Source organism: Gambusia affinis, linkage group LG17, assembly GCF_019740435.1.
Source record: "Gambusia affinis linkage group LG17, SWU_Gaff_1.0, whole genome shotgun sequence".
Taxonomy (NCBI): Eukaryota; Metazoa; Chordata; class Actinopteri; order Cyprinodontiformes; family Poeciliidae; genus Gambusia; species Gambusia affinis.
In genome coordinates, this window is record NC_057884.1 from 22525522 (window position 1) to 22549821 (window position 24300).

At 39.3% G+C, this 24300-nt stretch overlaps 2 protein-coding genes and 1 pseudogene across 2 annotated transcripts; all 3 read left to right on the forward strand.

Annotated features, from left to right (window-relative positions):
• The first annotated feature begins 527 nt into the window (after nt 1–527).
• LOC122847006 (NLR family CARD domain-containing protein 3-like) lies at nt 528–2788 on the forward strand. The gene is made up of 2 exons (XM_044144353.1): nt 528–2119; nt 2576–2788. Exons 1-2 carry the CDS (start codon nt 597–599, stop codon nt 2751–2753), a joined length of 1701 nt encoding a protein of 566 aa, XP_044000288.1. The 5' UTR covers nt 528–596; the 3' UTR covers nt 2754–2788.
• A 368-nt stretch (nt 2789–3156) lies between these two features.
• LOC122847047 (ribonuclease inhibitor-like) lies at nt 3157–4316 on the forward strand. The gene is made up of 2 exons (XM_044144407.1): nt 3157–3425; nt 3854–4316. The coding sequence occupies exons 1-2, from the start codon at nt 3178–3180 to the stop codon at nt 3930–3932; spliced, it is 327 nt and encodes a 108-aa protein (XP_044000342.1). The 5' UTR covers nt 3157–3177; the 3' UTR covers nt 3933–4316.
• Nucleotides 4317–10904: 6588 nt separating this feature from the next.
• Nucleotides 10905–24020, forward strand: LOC122847060 (annotated as a pseudogene).
• Nucleotides 24021–24300: the final 280 nt, after the last annotated feature.

The following is a 24300-nucleotide window of genomic DNA, read 5'->3' on the forward strand; positions in this document are numbered from 1 at the left end:
CTAACGATAACCAACTGCTTTGACTCCTTCCAGTCTGGTTTCCATGGTTACCACAGCACAGAAACTGCCCTTGTAAACTGCCCTTATAACGTCCATATAAATACGGACTGTGGGAGAACCACAGTGCTGGTTCTGTTGGACCTCAGTGCAGATTTTGACACTGTTGACCATGAAATATTACTGAATGGACTGGAGAATTGGGTCGGACTCTCCGGTCCAGTGCTTAACTGGTTTGAATCTTACATAAAGAACAGGGATTTCTTTGTTTCAATTGGAAACTTCTCATCAAAGAGGTCAAAAGTCACATGTGGGGTACCCCAAGGTTCAATCCTAGGACCCCTCTTATTCAATATCTATATGCTGCCACTGGCTCAGGTTATAACAGGAAATAATATCAGCTACCATAACTATGCAGAGACTGTTTGTTTGGATGGAATGATCATTCCTGGAGTCTGTTCTGCTCTGATGTTGGTTTCTCTGTCTGGCACAATAACATAGAAACTCGTCTCTCCTCCTACTCTGTCTCTAACAGAGTATCAGTGTATGTAATCAGACAAGAAGACATCTTTAAAGTCCCACCTGGAAGAGATCAACCAATGAGAACAGTGATGACAAAGGGAGTGGCTGGCATTGGGAAAACAGTCTTAACACAGAAGTTCACTCTGGACTGGGCTGAAGACAAAGCCCATCAGAACATCCAGTTCATATTTCCGTTCACTTTCAGAGAGCTGAATGTGCTGAAAGAGAAAAAGTTCAGCTTGGTAGAACTTGTTCATTATTTCTTTATTGAAACCAAAGAAATCTGCAGCTTTGAACATTTCCAGGTTCTGTTCATCTTTGATGGCTTGGATGAGAGTCGACTTCCTCTGGACTTCCACAACAAGGAGATCCTGACTGATGCTACAGAGTCCACCTCAGTGGATGTTCTGCTGACAAACCTCATCAGGGGGAAACTGCTTCCCTCTGCTCTCCTCTGGATAACCACACGACCTGCAGCAGCCAATCAGATCCCTCCTCAGTGTGTTGGCATGGTGACAGAGGTCAGAGGGTTCAATGACCCACAGAAGGAGGAATACTTCAAGAAGAGATTCAGAGATGAGGAGCAGGCCAGCAGGATCATCTCCCACATGAAGACATCACGAAGCCTCCACATCATGTGCCACATCCCAGTCTTCTGCTGGATCACTGCTACAGTTCTGGAGGATGTGTTGGAGACCAGAGAGGGAGGAGAGCTGCCCAGAACCCTGACTGAGATGTACATCCACTTCCTGGTGGTTCAGACCAAAGTGAAGAAGGTCAAGTATGATGGAGGAGCTGAAACAGATCCACACTGGAGTCCAGACAGCAGGAAAATGATTGAGTCTCTGGGAAAACTGGCTTTTGATCAGCTGCAGAAAGGAAACCTGATCTTCTATGAATCAGACCTGACAGAGTGTGGCATCGATATCAGAGCAGCCTCAGTGTACTCAGGAGTGTTCACACAGATCTTTAAAGAAGAGAGAGGTCTGTACCAGGACAAGGTGTTCTGCTTCATCCATCTGAGTGTTCAGGAGTTTCTGGCTGCTCTTCATATTCATCTGACCTTCATTAACTGTGGGGTCAACCTGATGAAAGATGATACACCATCATTTTTCTCTACATTTTTTAACAGATCAAATATAATTTCTCTCCATCAGAGAGCTGTTGACCAGGCCTTACAGAGTCCAAATGGACACCTGGACTTGTTCCTTCGCTTCCTCCTGGGACTTTCACTGCAGACCAATCAGAAACTCTTACAAGGTCTGCTGACACAGAGAGGAAGTAGCTCACAGGCCAATCAGGAAACAGTTCAGTACATCAAGGAGAAGATCAGTGAGAATGTGTCTGCAGAGAAAAGCATCAATCTGTTCCACTGTCTGAATGAACTGAATGATCGTTCTCTAGTGGAGGAGATCCAACAGTCTCTGAGTTCAGGAAGTCTCTCCACAGATAAACTGTCTCCTGCTCAGTGGTCAGCTCTGGGTTTCATCTTAGTGTCATCAGGAAAAGATCTGGATGTGTTTGACCTGAAGAAATACTCTGCTTCAGAGGAGGTTCTTCTGAGGCTGCTGCCAGTGGTTAAAGCCTCCAACAAAGTTCTGTAAGGACACAGACAGTTACTGTTTTTATTTTTGATAAAAATCTGTCAATGATTATATAAATATTGAGTCATAGTTTATCAGTTTGTTTACTCGTGCATTGACTCCTCAATGTTGGCTGCTAACAGATATTGAGTAAAAGAGAAACTGGCTCTCAAAGTGACTATTCATAATTTTACATGTTCCAGCAGCAGAAATACTTTTTTTTTTTACACTGGATTTATTCACTATAGAAAGTTCACTATAGAAATTGTTTCTCTTGCCAGCCTCCTTGCTGCCTGCTGTATTTCAGTCATTTAATACTGGAGACCCAGCTATAGAATAAATTAATTCACAATACATGAATCATAAAAATGTGGAAAATATATATTTTTTATATGTTTCAAAAAGAATATCGCTGACTGGAAAAAAGCATACATTTTGAAGAATTATTTAATATTTTCTCTCTGTCTCCTCAGACTGAGTGTCTGTAACCTCTCAGAGAGAAGCTGTGAAGCTCTGTCCTCAGTTCTCAGCTCCCAGTCCTCCAGTCTCAGAGAACTGGACCTGAGTAACAACAACCTGCAGGATTCAGGAGTGAAGCTTCTCTCTGCTGGACTGAAGAGTCCAAACTGCAACCTGGAAACTCTCAGGTAAAATGTTCTCAATCCTGGTGAAACCAGATTTCTGTCGTTTACCTGCTTTCAAAGATGATGTAATTATTCTTTGTTATAATAATAGATTTCTGAATGTGACATGGTTAACATGCTAAATCTCAACATATAATAATGGCTAATTTTCATTTACTCCAGACTGAAAGAACCAAAAAAAGATTAATTAATAAAAGTGGAGGTCAGGCTTCAACTGATTGTGTAACTCTACATATTTGACAGATTGCTGCATCAGAGTTGAACAAAGGATCATTATTGCAGATCTTTCCAACCAGCAGTTGTCAGACTTTCTCAACCATTGTGTGGGAAATGCTGATTTTCATACCTACAAAGGGAAATACAGTTTTATTAATATTTCTATTTAGTAATAGTTTAAGCACCAGTTTCTTGTGTGTTTTCTACCCGTGAAAATGATCAGTTCAGACTTTGGGTTCTACCTCAATGTTCTCATTTTCTCATCATGTGATGAATTGTGTGTCTGCAGCTTATCAGGCTGTTTGGTCTCAGAGGAAGGCTGTGCTTCTCTGGCCTCAGCTCTGACCTCCAACCCCTCCCATCTGAAAGAGTTGGACCTGAGCTACAATCATCCAGGAGACTCAGGAGTGAAGCTGCTGAGAGCTGGACTGAAGGATCCACACTGGAGACTGGAAGCTCTCAGGTATGGAGGAACCTGCTGCAGGAGCAGAGAAGGTCTGATAGAGGAGGAAGAGGGAGAAATGTCTTTAGTCAGTCTGCTGGGAAACATTTAGTTTGAAGATAAATATTTAGTTTGATAATTAAATATCTAGTTTACAACCATGTCATTTATAAATTAATGGATAACATTTTGAACTCCATTATGTCTCTTATGACGGTTTAATAACTCAAAATCTCTGCTAATTTTGCTTGCATAGCTTCTCAAACAGCAGCTGATTTAAACAGTCAGAGTCTTTCACATGGTACTGTGTGAACATGGGAAACCGACCCATCTATAAATATATATAGGCCAAATATAGCTCCATGTGGAACCAGGAGGTTGGAAAGAGAAAATCAGTTTGAAACTGTTTCCTATCAGAGTTCAGTTTGTCTCTCTCTCTTCACAAACAGGGAGCATCATGGGCTGGGCGGGGCTTCCACTGATGGATCTACTGAAAACTCAAACTGTCTGAAGACAACAGGAAGGTGACATTTGTGAAGGAGCTTCAGTCATATCCCTGTGATCCAGACAGATTTGATATCTGTAATCAGCTGCTGTGTAGAACTGGTCTGACTGGTCGCTGTTACTGGGAGGTCAAGTGGAGAGGAGAAGTTGATGTATCAGTGAGTTACAGAAGAATCAGGAGGAAATATATCAGTGGAGACTGTTTCTTTGGATGGAATGATCATTCCTGGAGTCTGAGATGCTTTGATGCTGATGGTTACTCTGTCTGGCACAATAAAAGACAAACTCGTCTCTCCTCCTCCTCTGTCTCTAACAGAGTATCAGTGTATGTGGACTGTCCTGCTGGCATTCTGTCCTTCTACAGAGTTTCCTCTGACTCACTGATCCTCCTCCACACCTTCAACACCACATTCACTGAACCTCTGTTTCCTGGATTTGGGGTCTGGTCCAGGTCTGGTTCCTCAGTGTTTCTGTGTTGAGTTGAGTCTATCAATCAATAAATCAAACTTTATTTGTATAGCACATTTCAGCATCAAGGCATTTCAAAGTGCTTTGCACCAAATCAAACACAAAAACACAATGCAACATGGAATCAACAATAAAAACAGAACATCAAGTCAGATTCCGTCAATAAATTTGCAATTGATTACATTTCAAATACAACTCTAAACAAGTGGGTTTTTAGTTGAGATTTAAAGGAAATCAGTGTTTCAGCTGTTTTACAGTTTTCTGGAAGTTTGTTCCAGATTTTTGGTGCATAGATGGTAAATGCCGCTTCTCCTCGTTTGGTTCTGGTTCTGGGGATGCAGAGCAGATCATCCAGACAGAACCAGAAGACCTGAGAGGTCTGGAAAGTTGATACAACAGCAGCAGATCTTCAATGTATTGTGGCGCTAAACCATTCAGTGATTTATAAACTAACAACAGTATTATAAAATCTATTCTTTGAGCTACAGGGAGCCAGTGGAGAGATTTAAAAACTGGTGTTATGTGCTCTATCTTCCTGGTTCTAGTGAGAACAAGTCTGAAGAGTCTAAAGATTTTCTTATTGTCAGAGAAACTCTCTCACTGTTGAACAGATAGTTCAGTCTCTAAATGTGTTTTCATGGATCCAAACTGTTTCTTGGTGAAACTCTGACACATGATTCCTTAGAAATTGCTTCTTCTTCCAGTCCTTTAAAGATGGAAGCTGGGATTATTCCAGGATTATTCCAGGATTATTCCAGGATCCACATGTTGTTTTTCTGTTTCCAGTCAAATATTCTTTTAATTTACTGCAGTTTTTCTCAATCTCTGAGCATTTTCTGTTTCTTTCAGCTCCTATTTTCTTAAATACATCTTGGATTCAAATGTTAAATGATCCTTTTGTTTATTTTTGCAGTTATTCTTCATGTACTTAGTGAACAATAAACACATTTTCTTCTGCATTTGATTCATTTGCTGTTCATTCTGTTCCTGTTTAAATGACAATAAGAGATTTTTTAAATCTCAACTCTGACTTTCATAAATACCTTATTTACAGTAAAACATTCCCATCTTGAAACCAGTTGATGAAAGTCTAATGATGATGCTTTGAATTATAAAAAGGATAAAATCTTAATATTTTCTGTTTCATTCAGAACTTCTACCTGAAACTCAGAACCTACAGAACATTTTTCTCCATCCATCCATCCATCTTCTTCCGTTTATCTGGGGTCGGGTCGCGGGGGTAGCAGCTTCAGAAGGGAGGCTCAGACTTCCCTCTCCCCAGCCACTTCTTCCAGCTCCTCCGGAGGAATCCCAAGGCGTTCCCAGGCCAGCCGAGAGACATAGTCCCTCCAGCGTGTCCTGGGTCTTCCCCGGGGTCTCCTCCCGGTGGGACGTGCCCGGATCACCTCACCAGGGAGGCGTCCAGGAGGCATCCTGACCAGATGTCCGAGCCACCTCAACTGGACCTTCTCGACGTGAAGGAGCAGCGGCTCTACTCTGAGTCCCTCCCGGATGACTGAGCTTCTCACCCTATCTCTAAGGGAGAGCCCAGCCACAGTGCGGAGAAAACCCATTTCGGCCGCTTGTATCCATGATCTCGTTCTTTCGGTCATGACCCAAAGCTCATGACCATAGATGAGGGTGGGAACGTAGATCGACCGGTAAATCGAGAGCTTTGCTTTTTGGCTCAGCTCTCTCTTCACCACGACGGACCGGTACAGCGCCCGCTTGACGGCAGACGCTGCACCAATCCACCTGTCGATCTCACGCTCCCTTCTTCCCCCATTCGTGAACAAGATCCCGAGATACTTGAACTCCTCCACAGAACACCACTCGAGTTCAGATCGGGGGGGCAGTTCCTCCCAACCACGCCCCTCCAGGCCTCACTGTCATTGCCCACGTGAGCGTTGAAGTCCCCCAGCAGAACAAGGGAGTCACCAGGTGGAGCACTCTCCAGTACCCCCTCTAGGGACTCCAAAAAGGGTGGGTAACCTGAACTGTCGTTCGGCCCGTAAGCACAAACGACAATCAGGACCCGTCCCCCCACCCGTAGGCGGAGGGAGGCTACTCTCTCGTTCACCGGGGTAAACCCCAACGTACAGGCGCCGAGATGGGGAGCAACAAGTATGCCCACTCTGCCCAATGCCTCTCACCTTGGGCAACTCCAGAGTGGATGTATGCCCAGCCCCTCTCAAGGAGACTGGTTCCTGAACCAGAGCCATGCGTCGAGGTGAGACCGACTATTTCTAGCCGGAACCTCTCAGCCTCACACACTAGCTCCGGCTCCTTCCCCACCAGAGAGGTGACATTCCACGTCCCAAGAGCTTCTGCAACCGAGTATCGGACCGCCAGGGTCCCCTCCCTCGGCTGCCACCCATAACACAATGCACCCGACCCCGTTGGCCCCTCTCACAGGTGGTGGGCCCCTGGGAGGGGGGACCCATGTTTCCTCTTCGGGCTGTGCCCGGCTGGGCTCCATGGGTAAAAGCCCGGCCACCAGACGCTCGCCGTCATGCCCCCCTCCAGGCCTGGCTCCAGAGTGGGGCCCCGGTGACCCACGTCCAGGCGAGGGAGCATGCAGTCCAAAGTTTTTAACCATCATTGGGGTCTTCGGGCTGCCCTTTGTCTGACCCCTCACCTGGGACCTGTCTGCCTTGGGTGACCCTACCAGGGGCATGGAGCCCCGGACAGCATAGCTCCCAGGATCATTGGAGCACTCAAACCCCTCCACCACGATAAGGTGGCAGCCCAAGGAGAGGTTTGGGCTGGATAAAAATCCCAGGAACTGGAAGATCAGAGCAGAATGAAAACTGGAGATCAGTGTTGGACAGAAAAGGTCTGATCGCTGCATCTCTGCTATATTTTACATTTAAATCTGATAACAAAACTGAATCTAATTTTATCTGCTGCTGACTGCAGGCTGCAGCTGAGCAGCTAATGCAGGTTCTACTATTAATTAAGTCTCTGGTCAAAACGGAGTCCAGTTTGGGATGAGAGACTTTTTGTGTTTCTGGTTCAACATATAAAAACTGGATAAGATGGTTGATGGAGCAGCATCAACGTCTGAACCAGAAATGGCTGATAAAAAAGGTGAGGATGTGACGATGACAGAAGAATGGAGGCATAACAGAAAAATAAGAACCGTTGATTTTGAATGCTGCCGACGTTTAATAACATGAAAAAAGTACAAGTTTTATATTCATTCAATCTGTATTTAATACTTTTTACACAGAATAAATGTACACATTTAATGTAGTTCTTTTTCTAAATTCAACATATGAAATATTTATCACTTCATTTTATGAAAAGATGTTTAGCTCTCTTTATACAAGAGAAAACTATTTTTAAGAAAGTTGCTGCTTATCAGTTAAAAGTTATTGATTCCTAAAACTAATCATCTTTAGATTAATTTAAACTTGTGTCCCAGTTTTATGTACTATAAAAAAAACTGATCCAAGTTGGCAGCCAACTTTCAAGAGGATCATCAAGAACAATTTATTTTTGGAGTAAATTTTTCAATATTTATTACACATAAATATTTTTTGTTTAAAATCATAGACAATTGGACTTATGGAAATTATATTTAAAGATAGTTTTAAGTTTTTTCACAATAGCCACCATAGTAGTCATGAAATGTTAAGTTTGTACGCTAAAATTGCTAATTAGATGAAAATGTTTGGTGTCAAATTCCTCCCTACAGAACCAGAAACATGGAAATCATTTATATTTTCTTAATCTTGTGTTTTATTTTTCTGGTGTACATTTTTCAAAATGGCCGTCATGATTGTAATGGACAATTTATGTTTGTAATAAAATTGTCAGTAGGTATTACCAAAGGTAGCGACAGCTAAACAAAATGTTGGGTTCACTAACCGCTAATTTGAAAACATGAAACTTAGTTGAGCTAATGCCAAACTGTTAAACACATAAAGAACAATAGATCCTGCATCATGTCTGGAACATGAAATCAGACGGACTCTTCTTCTTACATGTGGAAAAGACTTATGACATGTTATGGAAAGAAGGGCTGTTGATTAAAATAAAACAAATAGATGTAAGGGGTAAAATATGTAGATGGATTAAAACAATTTTAACTGAAATATTTATTAGAGCAAAAATAGGTGGGGAAATAAGTTCAAAATATCAAGTTGAAAATGGTAATATAATAAGTCCTATGCTATTTATTATAATGATTAATGATGTTATTAGTAGTATAAATAAATCTTTTGGTGTCTCATTAATTGCAGATGATATTATTTGGAAGAGGGAAAAAAATATAGAATTTGTAAATAGGAAACTACAAGAGGCATTAAATAATGTAGAAGTTTATGGATATTTGGACTGAAGTTGATTTAAACTTACTGAAAAAAGGGAGACAGAAAAGAAAGAGGTGGAAAGTTATATAGAAAGAGAATATTCAGATTATATACAAATATATACAGATGCTTCTAAAATGTTTAATGACATTTGTAATTCCAGATTTAAATATTATGAGAAATAAAAGAATAACAGATAAATTGACAGTGTATACAGATGAATTAATGGCTGTTTTAATGGCTTTAGAAAGGATTGAGAAAACAAGAGAGAGGGAGGTTTTAATTTGTACAGATTCAAGTATTAATAAGAATTCAAGAGATACATTCAGAATCAAGGCCAGATATTATATTAGATATAATTCACTCAATTTTTCGGATTAAAAAGTATGATTCTCATGTTAAACTAGTTTGGATTCCTATTGGTGTGATAGGAAATGAGTTGGCTGATAGTTTTGCTAAGAGTTCAGCAAAGAAGAATCTGATTGATTTAAATATTAAAATAAGTAAAAATGAGGTCAAGAATATTATTAAAATGTATATCAAGAACAATGGGATAGAGGAGGCAATGCTAGATTTTATTATAGCATCCAAAAACAAGTTGGGGATTTTAGGAAATGAAATAGAATTAAAAAGAAGAATATGTTATATCTAGAATAATGTTTGGACATACAGGATTAAAAAAGTACTTAATAATTAATAAACATAATAAAGGTTGTTGTAATTATTGTGGAAAATCAGAAACAGTATAACATATGATTTAGAAACAGTATAACATATGATTTAGAATGTAATAAATAAGTTCAGGAAAGAGAGGTGTTACTTAGAGATCTAATTAGGAATAAAAATAAAATAGACATCAGGGAATTGTTTCAGAGATCATGTGGGGTTGTAGTTTTTAGCAATATTTTAGTTTTCTAAGAACAACAGGTATTAAGGGGAGATTATAATAGTTAAACGTCAGATCCTTCCTCCCATCCGGAAGGTGGCGCTAATGCACCAAAAAGTTGTGTGATAACCGCAATAAAAAAGGAAAGAAGAAGAAGAAGCTTTATTTAGATGTTGTTCCAGTCCGTTAGTTGCGTCTCAGCCTGTTGTATAATTTTTCTTCTTTAACTCTTTGGATCGTTTGAACAAACTGTAAGTTTGACTTGTTTCCTACTTGAACTTTTTCATCAGGAACTTTTCTGATTGTTTCTAAACTCTGATGATTGTAGAAAATGTTCACTTCTGATTTCAGCTGAAACTTTAATATCTCTGCTGTTTGAAGGTTAATCTACAGGATTATTAGATTACTGATGAACTGGAATCAAACAACACAATGAACAGCTGATGTTTCACTGTTTTATTCTCCAAACATATTAATATTTTTTTCTGGTATCAAATTCTAGTCTGACCATTGACGTCAGCAACAGTATCATATTACTTGCTTTCAAAATAAAATGTTATTGTTAAAATGGGTTTGATTCGGATTATTAATCTTTGATGGAACAGATAATCCACTTGTAGAAATTAATAATTGTGAACTACAAGAATTGTTCAGGTTGAATCAATGAATGTAAATGTTGCTCCATGTCTCCATCTAGTGGACTGATAGTAGAAGTGCAGCAGCTGATGGCAGCTTCCTCTGCCTCTCTGCTGTCTGACTGCATTCACCTGACACTGATATGACATTACAGAAAACACTTGAACCCACAACTATAAAAACATAATAAAAATCAATTAAAAATAAATATTAATTATTTACACGTCTGTTAAATCCAAAGTCAGCCAACAGTAAGTGGATCTAAAAACATGATGTAATACTGATCACATTTAGAGCGTCCCTTGGCATAAATGAACTAACTGCTTAATTGCTTAACGCCCCCAAAGACTTCAGGGATCCCATAAATGCTAACATTTTAACACCAACCACAGATATGGAAATTTAACTTTTTTTATTCAGAATTTCTAAGCTGTTAATTTTAGTTTAATAGATTCATCATAGATGCATTCAAAGAAGATTAATTGTTTGACATTTAATTTTAAGATTTCATTGGTCTGGAAAGTTTACCTTGTAAAAGTTGAAAGAACATTCTTCATAGTTAGATTGTTTTGTTACCACGGCTACAATCTGGTGCTGTGCGGTTAATTGGTGAACGCTTCCAGCTTCATGTCTTGTTCAATGCATCAAATGTAAATTAATCTTTCAGGAGGTATTCAGACCTGACAATCAGAGGAGGAGCAGCTGATCTTTTTCCAGCTCTAATGATGTAAAGGATGATCAGAGTTGATGTGCAGATGAATGATGTGTGTTTCCTCTGCAGGTGAAGGTAGAAAGTGTGTGTGAGCTGATGTGAATTCAGCAGCATGGATCAGTGTGAGGACAGAGAGGAGGGAGTCCCTCCCTCTAAAACCACTCTGTGTGGGGAAGATGAGAGCCAGAGCAAAGGTCAGAGGTGAGGTCACCATCTCTAACTGTCCACAGCCCTTTTCACACAGCGTTCACTATATCAGGCCAGAACAGACGTGGTGATGAAGCTGCTGCTGCTCCTCTTTGCTGATTAAGTTTTAATCATCATGTTTGGACATTTACTTTAAATCTCCTGGATTTCCACCATCAGAGAGGTGAGATGTTTCTAACTGCTGTAACTGTTGTGTTGTCATAAAACCATTAAACTGAATTTGAGTTTTTGTTAATTTTCATATATATTAAATCAATGGCATTGATGTCTCCATGGTAATGCAACACATAAGGGCTAGATCGGCAGCAAAATGTCCTTTAGAAAAAGCCTGAGGTGTGAATGAAAAACAGAAGGCAGTGCTTTCAGCCTTGATGCAAATATATTAAGTGATTACAAAAAGACAACTGCAGCATCAAGTTTAGAGACACAAAATATCTGAATCTGAGTAAATTAATTCCAAAATGATCAAGTCTATTATCCATTTTCTGGCTCAATATTTTCATATCCAGATGAGGATTCTGGTCCAACAGAAGAGGAGAAAACTGACCTAAAAGATCAGAAATACACATTAAGTGTTTTTACCTAAACAAACAATTATCATCATGTACATATATACAAAGAATATATACATTAAATTTGGGAATTGGTTAATGCATATTATTAGATTTATACAGTAATAATTTTAACATGATTCAACATTTCAATAATAAGGTTAATTTAAGCAAAATTTAAAAATAGTAAAAAAAATTAAATCCCAATCACATTCCAAACTAATCAGTTTAAAGTGCACTTTCTAATTTCAAAGAATAAATTAAATACTCCAGCAGAGCAACGCGATGATGAAGCTGCTGCTCCTCTTTGCTGTTTCTTCCAGACTGAACAGATTAAGTTTTAATCATCATGTTTCTGTCAGGATCCATCAGAGACTCAAACCAGAACCAGAACCAGAACCCAGCTGTGTGTCCTTGAAGAGTGACAGGTCAAAGGATGCGGGCATTGACTTTAAATCTCCTGCATCTCAACCATCAGAGAGGTGAGATGTTTCTAATTGCTGTATGTGTGGAAACTGAATCAGTAAGAACTCAGATGTTCCCATTCATTTATTTATTTATTCATCTAAGTTACACCCCAAATAGGGCGTTCCCTAATATGTCATTTCCTTTAACCTTAGCTTTGCTTGAGTGTACTGTATGTTTGTGCATTTGTGTATATTGTTACGACCCGCTACCCTCGCCCTGGCTCATTCTTATATCTTTTATACAGATTACGGGAGAGAGGGGCCGCAACATTAAGTACGTAATGATTTTTAAACAAAAGGAAACCGAGAAAAAGAAACAAAAAGGGCACCTGACGGAAAACACAGTGTGGTGGGGCTTACCTTAGACGTCCGATCAGTAGGTTATATTCCTCAATCCAGATGGCATCCATGGAGAATGGAGAGCCCTCGCAATCCCTCATGCATCAGGCGTTTTGTTTAATAGTTTTTATGTTTTCTTTGTCTTTAACATATATATATCATATATATATATATATATATATATATATATATATATATATATATATATATATATATATAGTTTTTTTTTCCCCTTTCCTTAAAAACCTGCACCTTTGGTGATTTCGATGGTGGTTGGTCTTAGCAGGCGTGTAACTTCCCCGGTGCTAAAATTCCTAGCATCCAGCCGGTTTTTAAAAAAAAACAAATCAAAACAAAACTTCCTCCCGACCAAAACTTCCGACACTCCCCTCTGGGTGGATCCGTCCCGAAGTGAAGGTACTCTTTTTTTTTTTCATCCAGAGCCTTCCCGCACCGTATTTTTTAATCAATTTTTCCTTTCCGAACTCCGCTGCTACCGCAGCTTCGTGCACACCACCATCACTCATCCCTCTCAGGTGCGCCACCAGCCCAACTAAAAACACCTGGGCTGGCTGAGCCCCGCCCCCCACCAGTGAACCGTCAAAGGTGCCAACAATAAAACAAAAATAAACAATCAGGAGGCGGAAGCAAAGTGTGAGCATGTAACAAGCTAAAAGAGATAGAGGAAAACACAGAATTATTTATTCTCAACAGGATTTCCAGGATACATTTTTAAAACTCTCATAACACCCAGGAGATGACTGCACATGGACACACAATTTTATTTATAAAGCACCCTTCATATTAAAAGCAGCTCAAAATGCTCAGTCGTCCTTCATGTCCACATCACCTCAGATCTAGTCATCAGAACATGTAGGATGTCCCACACTGTCCTGAAGACCTGTGTGGACAGAGCCTTCACTTCTATTGTCCCCAAGCTCTAGGAAACTGTCTCCACCAGCATCAGATCTGCTGACACTGTGGACTGTTTGAAGTCCAAGTTCAGCATCAAATTTTAAAATGTCTACTGGGTGATTCTGATGCTAATGTACTTGATCCTTCTAGTTGTAATAGAAAATTTCAATTGAACTATTTTGTTTAAATTTGACATAATATTGTTTTGATAGTGTTTTGTGTATATGAATGTTTTGTCACCATGTGTGTGTCAAAGCACTTATATCATTGATTCTTGTCTAGAACTAGAGGTTTCTCATAAGACTCGCTGTCAGCTGTCATTTCCTGATGGTGATGTTGGGTATTTTTTTAAAACAGAAGTCCAATTGAAATTGTTCCCTCCAATGAGGTGAGTGACAGTTTCATGACACTGGGTAAGGATTTGTCTCTATTTTCCACCTGGTATTGGAGGTAAGCTCAGACTTTGGGTGTGTTCTTTTTTATTGACTATATAATAATGTGATGTGTGTTTATCAGGACTTTTCTACTGACTGTGTTCAGTGAGATGGGCCTTTGAAAGTTTTTGCCTTTGAATAAAAATAAAAAAGAGTAATCCTTCTCTAGTTATTGGAACAAACTCATTCTTTGATAACACACATTTCCATGACAGTTTATCTTCCTCTTTCTAAACTCTTTGCATTATGTTCATGTGATGCTCTGCTTTTCTGGTTCAAGGAGTTTTAATATAAAACTCTTGGTTATTTCACTTGTGAATACTGCTGGATGAATATTTCCTGGCTTCCTAATTGTTCCTGTTTCTGTCACAGACTGGACCAGCAGAGCTCAGAGGTTCCCAGTGGTCCATCTGTCCAGCATCATCGAACACAATTGGACTCCATATTTATGGTCTGTAAATGTAGAACTACTTTTCTATGGGTTCTGTTCACAGTTATCTCCATGCTACACTTTGTAGACCAGAGGACTGTCAGTCTGTCCAACATCCATCTGGTATTTGGCTCCATCTGATGTTTCCTTCATCTAATATTCTGTTCCAGCTGCTGGAGGACAACATTGTGACTTTTGTGAAGAATGAGCTGAAGAAGATCCAGAAAGTTCTCATTCCAGATGAACCAGAATGTTCAGGGACTGAGAGAGAAGATGATGAGGTTTTGGAAGGTGAGGAAGAAGAACTGAGGAGCAGCAGAGAGGCAGTGATGAAGATCACACTGAACTACCTGAGGAGGATGAAGCAGGAGGAGCTAGCTGACCGTCTACAGAGCAGTAAGAGGATTTCTACAAAGATTTGACCTGATGGATAAATCAGACATTTACTGATGTCTGAAGAGCTGGAATCACATTTATTCAAACCTCTTCAGAATATGATTTTGATTCATTCCTGATTTAACTTTTTATGTTTATTTAGAACATCTTGCTGCAGTTTGTCAAAATCGACTTAAATCTGGTCTGAAGAAGAAGTTCCAGTCTGTGTTTCAGGGGATTGCTAAAGCAGGAAGTCCAACCCTTCTGAACCAGATCTACACAGAGCTCTACATCACAGAGGGAGGGACTGGAGAGGTCAATGATGAACATGAAGTCAGACAGATTGAAACAGCATCCAGGAAACCAGACAGACCAGAAACAACAATCAGACAAGAAGACATCTTTAAAGTCCCACCTGGAAGAGATCAACCAATCAGAACAGTGATGACAAAGGGAGTGGCTGGCATTGGGAAAACAGTCTTAACACAGAAGTTCACTCTGGACTGGGCTGAAGACAAAGCCCACCAGAACATCCAGTTCATATTTCCATTCACTTTCAGAGAGCTGAATGTGCTGAAAGAGAAAAAGTTCAGCTTGGTGGAACTTGTTCATCACTTCTTTACTGAAACCAAAGAAATCTGCAGCTTTGAACACTTCCAGGTTCTGTTCATCTTTGATGGCTTGGATGAGAGTCGACTTCCTCTGGACTTCCACAACAAGGAGATCCTGACTGATGCTACAGAGTCCACCTCAGTGGATGTTCTGCTGACAAACCTGATCAGGGGGAAACTGCTTCCCTCTGCTCTCCTCTGGATAACCACACGACCTGCAGCAGCCAATCAGATCCCTCCTCATTGTGTTGGCATGGTAACAGAGGTCAGAGGGTTCAATGACCCACAGAAGGAGGAGTACTTCAGGAAGAGATTCAGAGATGAGGAGCAGGCCAGCAGGATCATCTCCCACATGAAGACATCACGAAGCCTCCACATCATGTGCCACATCCCAGTCTTCTGCTGGATCACTGCTACAGTTCTGGAGGATGTGTTGGAGACCAGAGAGGGAGGAGAGCTGCCCAGAACCCTGACTGAGATGTACATCCACTTCCTGGTGGTTCAGACCAAAGTGAAGAAGGTCAAGTATGATGGAGGAGCTGAAACAGATCCACACTGGAGTCCAGAGAGCAGGAAGATGATTGAGTCTCTGGGAAAACTGGCTTTTGATCAGCTGCAGAAAGGAAACCTGATCTTCTATGAATCAGACCTGACAGAGTGTGGCATCGATATCAGAGCAGCCTCAGTGTACTCAGGAGTGTTCACACAGATCTTTAAAGAGGAGAGAGGTCTGTACCAGGACAAGGTGTTCTGCTTTGTCCATCTGAGTGTTCAGGAGTTTCTGGCTGCTCTTCATGTTCATCTGACCTTCATCAACTCTGGAGTCAACCTGATCGAAGAAACACAAACTTCTAAGAAATCTTCATCCATCCTGCCATCTGTTTACTTACCGCCCTTGTTCCTTGTAGGGTCAGGAGAGAAATCTTCATTATTTAATAAAACTAAACTAAAGTCTCTCCATCGCAGAGCTGTTGACCAGGCCTTACAGAGTCCAAATGGACACCTGGACTTGTTCCTCCGCTTCCTCCTGGGACTTTCACTGCAGACCAATCAGAGACTCCTACAAGGTCTGCTGACACAGACAGGAAGTAGCTCACAGACCAATCAGGAAACAGTTCAGTACATCAAGAAGAAGATCAGTAAGAATGTGTCTGCAGAGAAAAGCATCAATCTGTTCCACTGTCTGAATGAACTGAATGATCGTTCTCTAGTGGAGGAGATCCAACAGTCTCTGAGTTCAGGAAGTCTCTCCACAGATAAACTGTCTCCTGCTCAGTGGTCAGCTCTGGGTTTCATCTTAGTGTCATCAGGAAAAGATCTGGATGTGTTTGACCTGAAGAAATACTCTGCTTCAGAGGAGGTTCTTCTGAGGCTGCTGCCAGTGGTTAAAGCCTCCAACAAAGTTCTGTAAGGACACAGATTGCAACTATAGAATAAACTAGTTCACAACAAATGTATCATAAAGATGTGAAAAATATGATATTTTTTCAATCTGTGTAAAAAAAATATCGTTGACTGGAACAAAAAGCATACATTTTGAAGAATTATTTAATATTTTCCTCTCTGTCTCCTCAGACTGAGTGACTGTAACCTCTCAGAGAGAAGCTGTGAAGCTCTGTCCTCAGTTCTCAGCTCCCAGTCCTCCAGTCTCAGAGAACTGGACCTGAGTAACAACAACCTGCAGGATTCAGGAGTGAAGCTTCTCTCTGCTGGACTGAAGAGTCCAAACTGCAACCTGGAAACTCTCAGGTAAAATGTTCTCAATCCTGGAGAAACCAGATTTCTCTCATTTACCTTCTTTCAATGATGATGTAATTATTATTTGTTATAATAATAGATGTCTGACTGTGACATGGTTAACATGCTAAATCTCAACACATAATAATGGCTAAATTTTATTTACTCCAGGCTGAAAGAACAAAACAGTACGTTATTAATAAAAGTGGAGGTCAGGCTTCGACTGATTGTGTAACTCTACATATTTGACAGATTGCTGCATCCTAGTTGAACAAAAGATCATTACTACAGATCTTTCCAAACAGCAGTTGTCAGATTTTCTAAACCATTGTGCAGGAAATGTTGATTTTCTTTACTTACAAAAGGAAATACAGTTTTATTAATGTTTCTTATTATTAATAGGTTAAACACCAGTTTTTTGTGTGTTTTCCACTCGCGGAAATGTCCAATTCAGACTTTGATCTCTACCTCAATGTTCTCATATTCTCATCATGTGATGAATTGTGTGTCTGCAGCTTATCAGGCTGTTTGGTCTCAGAGGAAGGCTGTGCTTCTCTGGCCTCAGCTCTGACCTCCAACCCCTCCCATCTGAAAGAGTTGGACCTGAGCTACAATCATCCAGGAGACTCAGGAGTGAAGCTGCTGTGGGCTGGACTGAAGGATCCACACTGGAGACTGGAAGCTCTCAGGTATGGAGGAACCTGCTGCAGGAGCAGAGAAGGTCTGATAGAGGAGGAAGAGGGAGAAATGTCTTTAGTCAGTCTGCTGGGAAACATTTAGTATGAAGTTGAATGTTTAATTTGATAACTAAATATTTAGTTTACAACCATGACATTTATAAATTAATGAATAACATTTTCCATTTGTCTCTCATGACAGTTTAAAAACTCAAATTATCTCTGGTAATTTTGATTATATAACTTTTACACAGCAGCCCATTTAAACTGTCAGAATCTTTCACATGGTACTGAATGAACCTGGGAAACCGACCCATCTACTGGAACCACAATGACATGGTAGTCAGAGCAGCAGGGGGCCAAATATAGCTCCATGTGGAACCAAGAGGTTGGAGAGAGAAAATCAGTTTGAAACTGTTTCCTATCAGAGTTCAGTTTGTCTCTCTGTCTTCACAAACCAGGAGCATCATGGGCTGGGCGGGGCTTCCACTGATGGATCTACTGAGAAAATACAAGAAGCTGATTGGCTGATGGAGCGGAAGTTAAACTGTTCAGATAAAATAGATCAACAGATATTATTGGTATTGAAGAGATATGGCTGAGATTAATTGTAGATTCTAGAATAAGCGGAAATGTTTCAGTAACAGGAAGAGGATGAGCAACATGTTAAAATAATCATCTATATTCAGAGAAACAAGTGGAGGAATTTATCTAGAATATATATAATATAAAGTCAGAACTTTCTTGAAATTCACTGTTATACAAACCACAAGAGATTTTTAATCTAAACAGTCATTAATATCTAAAATAACCCTTTGAAGAATTTGAATTAATATGGACAGGAAGTTAAAAATATGAAGATAAATGACGTCATAAAGCAGATATTATTGTTATTTAAGAGACATGACAAAATGTTTCAGTGACAGGAAGATGAGAAACATCTAGAAAAGATTATCTATGTTCAGAGAAGTAGAGGAAGTGATCTAGAATTTGTAGCAATAGAGAAAATAAAAAATGAGATGAAATGAACAATTATGGAAGTTAGATTACAATCAGTTAATCCAGATTAAAGGTATAGATAATCATTAATATGTGGTGACTATAATCCACATGGAATATTATAGGATGGAAACCAAACAGTAAATGGAGAAACAGCAGAAGAATATTTAGAGGGTAAGAACTGATGATGTTTGGATGGTTTAAGAGAGACAAGAACAGATGTTGATCCAGGAAATGGATCAGTCCTTGATTTAACACGAGTGTCCAGGAAGATTTCAGCTGATTGTGAAATGAGATTATTAGACGCCTCATCTGGAGGCAGAGATCATTACCCAGTTTTCTGGAATATTCTCCTGACTAAGAATGGATCACAAGGAAAATTAAAGAGTGGAGGGTCTTTAATGGAGATAAATAGGAACTCGGAATATATTAATGAAAATATACCTTGCCAATGGCAGCAGTACGCACTAACAGTAATCTATCCAGTTATTTTGAATTGAAACGTGAGGCAGATGTTTTCGCCACTTTATTAATTCAATTGAACCACTTGCAGTGGCTTTTGAACCCCAAAATTAAAGTTATTAATCGGTTTGGCACTGAACATAAAGTTTCTATATGCTGATGATACACTTCTTTAGTCTCAGATCCTTATCTAGTATTCCTGAGTTACTTTACTTCAAAAGTTTGGAAACATTTCTGGCTATAAGGTTAACCTTCAAAAAAGTGAATTGATGCCTGTGACTCAATGGAGTCTCGGTCCAGTCCTTTCAAAATTAGCCCTGCTAAATTTAAATACCTTGGTATCTGGATTACTCACAGTCACAAAGATCTTTATCAGCAAACTATCTGCCTCTCCTGGTGAACCAGGAAGACATCACTAGCATCTCCTCTATCCTTGGGAGGTAGAATCAATATAATCAAGGCAATACTGCCAATTACTATCTATTTCAGAGCTGCAGTGTTTCTCAGACTTTCTTTACAAATTTAAATAGTGAGTTGTCGTCATTTATTTGGAATAAGAAGGACCCAGCGGATAGGCTAAGAGCTACAGCTACATGGTCTTGGTATTGTCACTCAATTTCTATGATTACTGGGCTAATATTAGCCTTACTGTACTGGTTGAGAGAGGACAATGCTGAGGTGACTTTGAGAGGAATTCAATTAAGCTAATCTCTCTGCTTTACTCTGGCTAGTTTAATCAGCAATCTCAACTTATACTTCTAATGGTTATAACTCACACAATAAAAATCTGGAATCAGTGCAGGAGGATGTTTAAAAACTGATTATTAATATCTGCTCAGTATCATAATCACATGTTTGCTCCTTCACTAATGGATTCTGTTTTTTATGCCTGGAGTTTGGAATAACTTCTCTAAATGATCTTTATATGACAATAAGTTTTCTCATTCAGCTCATACAGAAATTTGATATTCACAAGTCACAGTTTTTAGGTATTTACAATTGAGACATTTTGTAATGTCAAACTCTGGATGTTTCCTCTACATCCACCAACTTCTCTTGTTGATGAGGTTTTGATGTGGTCTGTAACAAGGCGCTCTATGGTAAGTCTATTCCTGCTCAGTTCATTTAATGATACCAATTTAGATTCCTTGAGGTCAAGTGGAGATGGAATGGAGTCCATATCAGATACAGTTGAAAAATTATTCAAAATATCTATTGTCTCAATATGTCTCATGTTATAGTTCAATTCAAGTTAGTAGTTTACAGACTAAGGACAGATTGCAAACTCAAAAGGACTTGATCCATGATCGTTGTAAACAATCTCAGACTTTTACACACATTCTGGTCTTGTCCAAAGTTATACAGATATTGGCAAGGCATTTTGACATCTTTCAGAATATTTGGACAAACTGTCTGTCATCACCACTCATCTCTCTCTTTTGGCTCCAGCACCTCCTTCCAAACATCAGAGGACTGTGTTAGCTTTCTGCTCTCTACTGGCTAGAATCATTCTTCTTGATGGAAGGATCCACATCCTCCAAGATATGGACATTGTTAAAGTTATGTCTTACATTCATTTAGAAGATCAGATATACTGTTGGGGGATCTGTAAACAAATTCTTTGACATCTGGCAGCCATTTATCTTATGTGAGAATATTTCGGCAGATAATTTTTTGTAAAGGTCAAATATTGGTTCTGTGTGTGCAAACCTGTGCTCTGTATCGGCTGATGTATGAATAAAAGGTGTATTCTTGTTGGGGTAGTAGATCCGGTATAGGAGGGGAGTGTTGGGAGGGATTCTTTGTTGTATATTTCGTCAGGTTTTGTTTTTTTTTATGTGTATGTGTGTGTGTGGTGTATGTGAAAAAATAATAATAAAAAGACCTTGATCAAAAAAAAAAAACTGTCACATCACTCATCAGAGAGTCAGAGGAGTTCAGCAGTTAGATTTCCATGATGATCTACGGAGGATAGAAAGAACTTTAAAACAATGTTGGATGGAGCTCCTGACCAATCAGCCCCAAGAAGCAAAGAGGAGAAGAAAAGGATCTTCATAATGGTCAGATGGATGTTTAAAAGTTCACAGATAGAGAAATAAATGACTTTGAATTTTAAGCAAAAGTCACAAACTTGAGTTAAAATATTTTACACATGAAGCAGCTTCTAGAAAAAAACATTCATAAGGAAAAAATAGAAATGTAATAATTTAGTAGTTTTATCTATTTGCTATTTTGATCTCCACCTGGGGGCGACATCTGGAAAATAATCAAACATATAAATGGAATCAGGAAAGAAAGTAAATTTCTTGTTTCCCAGAAGGAGGGAAAAAATCCAGTGAATGATGAGGAAAAAGTAGAAATGAGAGCAGAAACTTGTTCAGATCCAAAGTTCTGATAAATTTACTGAGAAAGATAAAAAAGACAAGATCAGCTGATCCAGAACTTCTGCAGTGGAGGGAGGATTAATTTTACAAGTCATTACTGCAGCTGCTGGATTCAGGAAGCTGCTTCTTCTTCTTGGTCTCATTGTAAATGTGTGCAGCGCCACCTGGTGGTGTTGGTTGGTAGAGGAAGTGCTGAAAGGTTGGAGGTGTTTGTCAGAGGCAGTGTGGGCATAGTTACTTTGAAGCCTTTTAATCGAACTGATTACAGAAAAAATCTTAGTTATATTACTGACTACTTGATTTGAAAAACTCTTTACATTAATGTTTTTACTAGCTCTAACAACAACGTGCCTCCTGTGAAAATAACATTGAGCTTTCAAACTTAATTGTCAGCTAATTTATAATGGTAACATCAACAATGTGTCTCCACTGATGAGGTTGAACTGAAGAGGTTGTCAGAGTACAAAAAATAGATTGAGTAATTTGTATTTGTCCACTGTTGTCTGGAAAATCTAAGAAGGATTTTAAAGCCCCATAAATGCCTCCAGGTTCTGATGTCCTTTTGGTCTCAAAGCTCAGAGATTTCTGCAGCTCCACAGCTCAGATGGGCTTTTGTGACTTATCTTGTTAATAATTATAATGGCGTTAAGTTGCCATTATAATCATTCCAACTATGGACAGTTTATTTGGCTGTTTTCACGTTATTGCTGTTCATATTGTCTCACTGATTAAAACTCCCTTAATAGGACAAATTCTGATTTTTATGAGTCTCTGCTTATTCAAAGCCCAAATGAGTGATGCTCAAAAACGAGCCCAAAAAGGAACCCGATCATTAAATCTGCAGCGACTTTAAAAATGAAAAAAAGTGTAATAATCGGACTTGACAGAAACTCAAATAGTTCCAGTTTTTCAACAAAATGTATCTCCTCCATTGTTTACATTAGAGTCACTCACAAGACTGTGAGGAAATCATTAAATAATAAAGAAGATAACGCTGTGATTTTGATAAGTAACTGTAGTACTAGATTTGAAATAACACTAGATTACTCGTTACTGAAAGTGGTGAGTCAATGCTACAAATTAACGCGTTACTGACATCACTGGTCAGAGGTGTGTGATGATGGAATTGGGAAATGGGATTTCCTTTCTCCTCTCTGTTGGAGCTTTTCCTGTGTTTGGAGAAATGAGTTGTGCTGCAGCAGCACCAACTGTCCTTCCTACATCCACTGCAGTTTGCAATCCAAATGTTGGACTGTTCCTGTCTCAGTGGAGGACAATGTGTGTCTGAGAGACATGTAATGTCCATGTTTGCTGACAGAGACTGATGGTCTGATCCTCCTTTCAGGGTGGAGCCTGCTGAGTCCGATTTACACCAGGTCTGAGGAAGTGTAAGTGTGTTTTCATCTGATTCATGACAAAGCAGCTCACATTCATCTTCAAACTGTCACATCACTCATTCAGGAGTCATCATCAAAGTGTCAATAAATGATCAATAACTGCAGCTGGATTGTGTTTGTTCTCTCCATCAGATTCCTGTCAACTCACCATCGACACAAACACAGTGAGCAGAAGACTCAAACTGTCTGAAGACAACAGGAAGGTGACACATGTGGAGGAGCTTCAGTCATATCTTGATCATCCAGACAGATTTGAAGTCTGGAATCAGCTGCTGTGTAGAACTGGTCTGACTGGTCGCTGTTACTGGGAGGTCGAGTGGAGTGGAGAAGTTTATATATCAGTGAGTTACAGAAGAATCAAGAGGAAAGGATACAGTGAAGACTGTTGGTTTGGATATAATGATCATTCCTGGAGGCTGAGCTGCTCTGATGTTGATGGTTACTCTGTCTATCACAATAACATAAAAACTGGTCTCTCCTCCTCCTCTGTCTCTAACAGAGTATCAGTGTATGTGGACTGTCCTGCTGGCATTCTGTCCTTCTACAGAGTTTCCTCTGACTCACTGATCCTCCTCCACACCTTCAACACCAAATTCACTGAACCTCTGATTCCTGGATTTGGTTTCTGGAGGACCAGGTCTGGTTCCTCAGTGTTTTTGTCCTGATTTGAGTCTAAAGAGTCTAAATATTTTAAATATTTTCTTCCTGTCAGAGAAACTCTCTCACTGTTGAACAGATAGTTCAGTCTCTACAATCTATTTCTTGGTGAAACAATTCTGATTGAATCCTTGGAAACTTTTTCTTCTTCCAGTCCTTTAAATATGGAAGCTGGGATTATTCCAGGATTATTCCAGGATCCTCATGTTTTTCTGTTTGTTTCCAGTCAAAGCTTCACACTGAATATCAAGATGTTGTTTTTTTTCATTGATCAGGTTTTATTGAAATGTTGATCAGTTTTTCTCAATCACTGATAATTTTCTGTTTCTATCGGCTCCGATTTTTCTCAACATGTCAGATTTGAATATTAAATCTTCCTTTTGTAAATTTGCTGCAGTTTTTCTTCATGTGATTAAAATAAAAACATATTTTCTTCTGCATTTGGTTCATTTGCTGCTCATTCTGTTCTTTTCCTGGTCAAATTTAAATATTTACATTAAAATGATTTTTTCATCAACTCTGACTTTCATAAATACCTTATTTACAGTAAAACATTCCCATCTTGAAACCAGTTGATGAAAGTCTAATGATGATGCTTTGAATAATAAAGTGGATAAAATCTTAATATTTTCTGTTTCATTCAGAACTTCTACCTGAAACTCAGAACCTGCAGAACATTTTTCTCTTTGGATAAAAATCCCAGGAACTGGAAGATCAGAGCAGAATGAAAAC

Coding starts and splice junctions, on each gene's coding strand:
- LOC122847006 (XM_044144353.1), top strand. CDS start 597: ATGAGAACAGTGATGACAAAGGGAGTGGCTGGCATTGGGAAAACAGTC. Junction 2,120..2,575: donor AAAGCCTCCAACAAAGTTCT/GTAAGGACACAG, acceptor CTGTCTCCTCAG/ACTGAGTGTCTGTAACCTCT.
- LOC122847047 (XM_044144407.1), top strand. CDS start 3,178: ATGATCAGTTCAGACTTTGGGTTCTACCTCAATGTTCTCATTTTCTCA. Junction 3,426..3,853: donor TGGAGACTGGAAGCTCTCAG/GTATGGAGGAAC, acceptor CTTCACAAACAG/GGAGCATCATGGGCTGGGCG.